Here is an 8,441-nt window from a genome sequence, read left to right on the forward strand (position 1 = left end):
GTAAGGTTTTTACAGTCCAATACTTCTGTTCTTGTGGAATTTTGATGCTGTGGTTAATTGTTCTAGTAATTGGATTTGACCTTGATTTTGGGTAATTTTGATTTCGTCAACTCTTGGTGTTAGATCTTACCTCTTTGGAATAGTTGCCTTTGGGTTCTGCTAAAATTTTTAATCTTATAAGGTAGCAATTTAATATTGAAGAAATTTACTGTGAAAGTTGTAGAGGATGATATTTGATTTCCATGAAAGGATGTAAAGAATAACGTTTGATTTGTGATGGGTGATTACATTTAAATGGTGTTATGAGGAAGCTACTGAAATCTAGTCCGGTGCCATTATTCGTTTGTTTTCTTTTTTTATTTATTTTGGAATTAAAAGTTTTGTTCCGTCTGCTTGTTAATTTTTGGGACCGTGCGGTGTTCTTTAAGAAATTTTATATTCATGGTTATATTTATCAATTTATACACGACTGTTTATCATAAAAATGCTTCGGACAAAGGTTTGTTGTTGCTACTGAATTTGCCTCATGTAACGACGAAGATAGGAAAAGGCCTCTAATTTCTTTGGGATATCAATGCCCGATTGTATGTATACTAGGCTTGCAAACATTTTTTAGGGGTTGTTTCAATATTCCCTGCTTGAAAAAAATATTTGGCCATTTTCCCTTTCTTATGATAGCTGCTGTGTACTTGTTGGAGCCTGCATGTCTAAATCTTTTTGCTAAGCAGTTCTTCATGAATTTGGGGAACTTCAGATTTTGGAGGGTTTATCTACAAAATTTCAAGTCAAAACATAAAGTAGTGCTATAGCATTTTCAGTATATGTATAGTGAAGAAATCCTCTTTTAAATCATAATGCATCATAAAAAAAGTGGGAAGGATGAGAAAAGTGAAGATTTTCATTCCTCAAAAGCATGTGAAAATAAACATGGAGTTTTGTGTTGCCCATTGATCCAGTGGTAGGTCAAAGACTTGATAGCTGTAACATTCTTCTTTCTATGGTTTTTAAATTTCTCTTTTTTTTTCTTTCGTTTCTATCTCAAGAATTGCATGCAACAATTTAACAGTTAGGTTATGGTTTTCTCAGTTATACTAGTTTTATTGACTCAACTGAAGATTTTATTTCAACATATCAAACAAAGGCTATCAAAATTGGACTTTAGTAACTTGATTAAATTACAATACTGTTTTGCATAATTTTCTCGCTAATCCTTTAACCCTCATCTCAAAGCCAATTCACCATTTCGCGTGAATTGAATCAGACTGCAGTCTTAATTGGATGAACAAGGCCCAGAGTTCAAATGCATAAGGCACCAAAGTTAATCAGATTTCAATTACTTAAAGAAAGCAAATATCAATCTATACTACTTGTAAAAGAGAATACCCATGTTAAAACTTTTGATTTCCTTTTTTACCCCCTCAATTTTTATAATCAAAATTATACCATTAATTATAAAACTAATGATCCATAACCTCTCATTAACTATGCACATTTTTATTTTCTCAAATTATTTGGTCATTTGCTAGAATATATTAATAATTTATAATTTTAACAAAATTCATGAATATGTGATAATTTATTATAAAGAATTATTAATTATAGAAAATAGTAAAAGTCATTCATTTAATAAATTATTGCACATAATTATAATTATTAATAATAGTATAAATATGGTTATTTCTTTATGTTGTAAAGAATATTACCTTGTTCGATAATTAATATCATCTTAGTAATAAAAATTTGGATATTATAAGTTAAAAATACTTTTATTTTAGAAAATTAATTTATATAAAAAAATTTGGATCCTTGAAATTTATGAGATATATACTTTTCTCTTCTTTTCTTCAAAATATTTGGCCACTCGCTAGAATATACTAATAATTTATAATGATAACAAAATTAATAAATATATTATAATTTATTATAAAATAATTATTAATTATAATGAAATAGTAAAATTATTTATTTAATAAAATATTGTATATAATTCGAATTATTAATAATAGTGCAATGAAATATTGGATATTTGAAATTTATGAGTCATGCACTTTTTGTTGGAAAGTAAATGTCTCATATATTTGAAGGATCCAATATTTTTATATAAATTATTTTTTCTAAAAAATAGTATTTTTAATTTATACCATCCAATTTTTTATTACTAAGACGATATTAATTATCGAACAAGGTAATATTCTTTTCAACTAAAGTCATATAATATTAAAAATTATTGCCATTATTCAATAGATATTGTATTAAAATATGTACATGACATAAATATTTAATAATTTAAATGGTTTAATTATATCAATAGTGTTACTTAAACTAATGATTACATTATTATTTAATAATTATACTCCTAAATAAATTGTTTAATAATATAAGAATAGAAAATTTTAAATAACTATTAAATGTATGTTAATAATAGTATAAGTACTAATTAGTATAAGTTAAAATTTTTAATCATAGTGAAATCAAATAAATTTTAACGGTTATATATAATTTATTAAATAATATAATATTAAATACAAAAACATATCCACGTGCAAAGCACATGCATTATACTAGTATAGTAAAAGCTGTCATAGCAAGAAAAAAAAAATGATAACTCTAGGTTTTTGAAACCGCCTCCTGCAAGCCAATGTTGCAAGTACTAGAAAATCCTTAAATGAATGCCATAGTTTCAAACAGTACGCATATATTGCAAGGAAGCCTCGAGTTGCCATCAATATTAACTGAAAGGTACTCTGTTGGTCACTATTACATGATGGAGATAACTAGTTGATCTTTACAGATCAGGGCGTTGCGACTGTCGAGGACGGTTAAACTATATCATGATTAAATCCTGTGGACTTGGAGAAGAGTTACTATTACTATTTATTCTTCCTCCTTAGGACCTAAAAGTTCAAACTTAACTCTCTTCCTATTTTTCCAGCTACAAGTAGTCATTGGTATTTGTCAGTTGAAGTTTTGTGTTCTTCCTCCTTGTCCTTGAGGCATCAATATCTATAAATAACATTTGAACTGCTGACCGTTCTTGATTTCATAAGTTCAAACTTCATTGCCCGAAGAAAGAATTACCTCAGATTGCATGGTGGAGAAAAAAAAATGAAGAAGAGAATTACTTCTAGGGCTAAATTATTTGCAGGCAAGAGTGAGAAGAAAAGGGACATTTATCCTCGGTTCTTGGCTCTAAAAATATAAGCTTCTTAGTTTTATCACGATTGACAGCTATAATGGAAACAGATGAATGCATTTTCCACTTTAGTCAGCTAGAATAATTTCATCTTCGATAACATCATTGAGAACTATTTAGGTACATAAAAGTATGAATTTCTTCTGGTATTTTTTTGGATGCAGATGTTCATTTTCTACTAGTCAAAAGTTCTTGCTGTCTATGATTATTTGGAATAAATGTGTATTATTGTTTATTTGGAATAAATATGTATTATTTCACAGTCTTCATATTTTAGACTTGCATATATAAGATTTGTTGTGTTTACATATCCTACTTATCTTGTGCTTTTGTCTTCTTTCTTTTATTTTTAACACAATACTTGTAACATAAATGACAGTTGAGTGCGGTTCTATAGAAGGATTTTGGACAATGAGAAGTTAATGGCAGCAGCAGAAGCCAGGGCAGCTTGGCGTACTGCAAACCGTTGCTGGGTCCAGGAAGATGCTAAGAGAGCTCCAAAGTTGGCATGTTGCCCTTCATCATCATCTGCTCAGCAATATGATTCTTGCAACGGCAATGTAGCAAATGGACAAGAACAGCCCACCCACAATTTTATGCCTTTGAACTGGAATCCCATGAACTCCAATCTACCACCGGACACAAGATGGTGGCTCCAGCTGCAAACTAGCTTTGGTTGCCAAAAAGATTTCACAACAGAGCTGAATGTCTTGGAAGATGAGCTCGAAGAGAAGGGATATGAACATGTGGTGCCCACTTCTACACTCAGCGACAAGAGGCTAGATCATAATAACGATGATTATCCTTCAGAGTCACCTGGGATGGTTTCAACAGCTTTTATGAAGAAGGATTCTAAAACAAGAGTTGATGAAATGAAGACAGTAAGTAATATATCGCAACAGCCGCTCGAGCGAAAAGTTGATTCAGAGGATTATCTTTTTCAGGATTGGGAATTCATGGATTGGAAGCCAGTTGACAGGTTAATACCCAAAAAGACAGAAGGATTTGGTAAAGATTTGGACTCACCTTGGGCAGGTCACAAGTGTGAGCCATGGTGGCGTATTTCTGATCAAGATGAATTGGCTTCTTTGGTTGCCCAAAAGTCACTAGAACAGATTGAGAACTGTGATCTTCCCAAGCCCACTCAAACAGTGCATGTAAGTGGGGACCCTTTTGCTTGTCTTGAGAGTTTGGATGGTAACAGGATTTTCTCCTCATCAGTAGGTTACAAGTTAAATTCTAGTTCATCTTATCCGAATGATTATCCCCAACATAGTTCTATCACCGGGAGCAGCGATGGAAAGTGTCAGTCCAGTGATGGAAGTCATTTTCCTTCAGATAGCGAGAAACTGTACAGGTACTCATCGAATATGTAGTACACTTAAGATAGTTACTTTGGTATTGTCCTTATTTTTGGGACTTGGGCATGATTTAGGTGTATAAGTCTCCTCTTTTTGTGTTTTGAGTCATGAGAGCTAAAAGTTGAAAGGTAACATTTCATCAAATACTTAACTCTGATTAGAGCTGAAGAAATAGTGCTCATATTCGTTTACTTAATAATTCAAGTAGTCGCTATGGCCTGGTTGGTTTATAAGATTCAAATTATTATCAGGTAGCATAGACCGGAGCAGTGTCACTATTAATGTAATTTATATCATGTGAGTAACATGTTGTTGGTTAACATTGATTATCATGTCAATCAAAGTTGTTTGCTTCGGAAATTTGGTCGAGCCAGGATAATGACTTCCTAAGAGAACTGCAACTGTTTGAATTTTAGATCTGCAGTGTCCTTGCATTCATAGTTTTAACATTTGTCTTCTCTTACCTCTTGATATTCTTTCAAATCCTCTTCTGCAGCTAGGAAGCAATATCTTTTCTTGTTTATTGTTTAATATGATAATTATCTAGAACAAAGTAACATAGGGTTGCTTTTATTAAGTGTTGACATCTAAGCAATGTGCATTGCTAATCTAAAATGTTGAAGCCATATACCACCAGCTACATGGTATTCCATGTTTAAGTTAGATATTTTTCATAATTCATAATCCCTGCATTCATTACCTAATAAATGTCTAGTGACTGAAGTTTGAATAGTCTACTGTCATACACTTAATACTCTGTTTGTCGTAAATTGGTTATTAGACACCATGGCCTTTCTTGGGTTATGATTATTTGACTTGTGTTTGTGTGCTAAGGCCTCTGCTACCATCTTTTGCATTTCAAAGTGTTCTATAATTACTCATCCATAAATTTGTTGTCAATCCTCTCCCTTCAATTGCTTACATGAAACTATGTGTAGTGGGAACCAGAGTTTTGCTCCTTCAGCTAATGATATACCAGAAAACAGCCAGACCTCGGATACCAATTCGAGCAGAGCTGAGCTATTGGAAGCTCTCCGTCATTCCCAAACACGAGCGAGGGAAGCCGAGATAGCAGCACAGAAAGCTTACAGTGAGAAGGAGCACATCTTCAAACTCTTCTTCAAGCAAGCATCACATCTCTTTGCATACAAGCAATGGCTCCGGATGCTACAGCTAGAGAGCCTCTGTCTCCAGCTCAGGATCAAAGAACATCAGATCTCAACGCTGTTTCCTGTTCTTCCTTTTATGCCACATAAAGGGGATGGGACTAAGAGTAAAAGAAAGAAACATAAGAATTGTAGCTTTTGTAAGTATGCTGTAGCTTTTGCTGTTGGCTTAGGCCTTGCTGGTGCTGGCTTGCTCCTAGGTTGGTCCCTCGGCTGGTTACTGCCACACTTATAGAGAGTGGTATTCATAGGTTAACTTAAGCCTGTGAATGGTGGCTAACAGTTGTGAATCTATTTGTTACGAGGACATAGAAGGGTTTTCTACTGTATGCTAAATGGGTTTAGACTGTAAACGTTAATGTGTTGAGGTGTATATTTTATACGTAAGTAAGTTTGTGCATATTGGATAGGGGCACATCCGTTTGGCATGTACTTAAGATATTCAGTGTATTCGAGAGTAAGATGATGGATACGTGTGATGTCAGTTGTGCAGTTATATGATCTTGTCTTTCCATGCTAACTTGGTTGTCGTTGTATTTGTTCACGATATGGGGTTTGCTTTGAGCAAGTTCAATGTGCGTGTGCCTCTGCGTTTGTGTTTGTGGAAATGGTGCATAACAGGGCTTTTTTATTTGTTCTTGTATTGGCATTTCAACATCAAGATCGTTGCCTTTTTGAGGTGCTCTTACATTGTAAGGAATATTCTTCATCTCACTCTTTTCATCATCTGTAATCGGACAAAACTTCTTGCTAAGCTTCAAATGACCTACAAGAGAAGTACTAATTGACTTGACATCTTTTATGTTGAATCTATCAAACAACTGTTCAACATATTTCTCCTATAATAACCACAACTTCCTGGTTTTCCTATCACATGCAATATCATTACTAAAAATTCGTTGTGTCGAGCCCAAATCCTTCATGTCAGCAGATTTAAATAACTCATTCTTCAGCCCACCGATTATTTGACTATCCTGACCAACAATTAACATATCGTCCACATAAAGTGAAAGGATAATGAATCTGAAAAGCTCCTGAAACATACACAAGAATATGCAACTGTCCTCTGGTAACCATGACTCAATATGAAATAGTTAAATTTCTTGTATCACTATCTAGGTGCCTGCTTCAAACCATAGAGGCTCTTTTTCAACCTGCATACAATGTATTCTTATCCCTTCACTTCAAAACTCTACGGCTGCTTCATATAGATCTCCTCTTCCAAATCACCATGAAGAAATGCAGTCTTTACATCAAGCTGCTCAATCTCGAGATCTAAACTAGCTACTAACCCCAAGATAACTTTAATGGATGTCATCTTCACAACTGGCGAGAAAATCTCATCAAAATCAATGCCCTTTTTCTGACCAAAGCCTTTCACCACTAATCTAGCGTTGTATTTGTGAATCACTTTGTAGTCATCCTTCTTCAACCTGAACACTCACTTGTTCTTCAAAACTTTTCTGTCCTTCGGTAAATCCACTAACTCATAAGTATCGTTATTCTGAAGAGACGAGATCATTATTCTGAAGAGACCTCATCTCTTCCTGCATAGCCTGAAACCATTTGTCATTGTCTTTATGAGTTCATGCCTCGTGAAAGCTCTCCTGCTCCCTCTCTTCTGTCAGCAAAAAATACTCCGAGAGAGAATATTTCATGGATTGTCTATGCTCTCTACCTGATCTCCTAAGCTGTGGCTCTACAATCTCCTGCTGCTGGTGATGCTTCCCTTGCTCAGGAGCCTCCTACTCGTGATCCTGATCACGGTCTCCCTGCTCTGGTATCTAACCGTCATCATCAATACCATCATCATGCACTTTCTTTTTATCTGTATGATGCAATTGTACTGGAGACGAAACGGGTGTCATATCTAGAATTTCACTAGCACACTCTCTGACTGCTCTGCTCTCCAGAGATCTGCAATAGCCTGGTCCTCCTGAAAAATCACATTTGCTCGTCAGATAATTCATCTTTTTCTGGATCCCATAGCTTGTAGCCGAATTCATCTTTTCCATAACCAAGGAAGATGCAAGGAACCAAGATTGTGTCTCTTCTCCTTTGGAATGTGTGCAAACGTCTTGCAACCAAACACCTTCAAATGAGAGTAGAAAATATCTTTTCTAGACCAAACCCTCTCCGAAATATAAAATCCAAAGGAACCAAGGGAACTGAAGGAGACCTATTGATTATGTAGCATGCAGTGTGAACAGCTTCAGCCCAAAAGCTCTTAGGTAACTTCATCATCTTCAACATGTATTTGACTTTCTCCACAATGATCATATTGTACCTATTTGTAACTACATTATGCTGCAGTGTGCCGAGCTCTGTCCTCTGATGCTGAACACTATACCTAGCAATAATCACTAAACTCAATGGAAGTGTACTCTCCTCCATTATCAGAGCGCAAACACTTCAACTTCTTCTGTCTGCCTCTCCATCATGGCATGAAACTAATGGAAGACTGAAAACACCTGATCCTTTATTCTCAATAAGAAGACCCACATCTATCGTGATGCATCATCAATAAATGTGATAAAATATTAATTTATTACCACCCAAGAACTCCACCTCGATAGGACCACAAACATCAGAATAAATCAAATCCAGAATATTATCTTTTCTTTTAGAAGGCTTACTATATGAAATTCTATGTTGTTTGCCAAACAAACAATAATCATAAGAGGTGAGTGACGAACCTTTAGCAAAGGAAATGAGAGACTT

At 34.5% G+C, this 8,441-nt stretch overlaps 1 protein-coding gene across 1 annotated transcript in view; it reads left to right on the top strand.

Moving 5' to 3' along the window:
• The window catches only part of LOC109840082, a 6,776-nt gene extending 541 nt beyond the window's left edge, over positions 1-6,235 (top strand). Inside the window, exons 2-3 of the mRNA XM_020408587.1 lie at positions 3,573-4,550; positions 5,493-6,235. Coding sequence (XP_020264176.1) covers positions 3,616-4,550; positions 5,493-5,955 — 1,398 coding nt within the window. The 5' untranslated portion in view covers positions 3,573-3,615 and the 3' untranslated portion in view covers positions 5,956-6,235. The remainder of the gene's footprint in view (positions 1-3,572; positions 4,551-5,492) is intronic.

The sequence above is a fragment of the Asparagus officinalis genome, chromosome 5 (assembly GCF_001876935.1).
Source record: "Asparagus officinalis chromosome 5, Aspof.V1, whole genome shotgun sequence".
NCBI lineage: Eukaryota > Viridiplantae > Streptophyta > Magnoliopsida > Asparagales > Asparagaceae > Asparagus > Asparagus officinalis.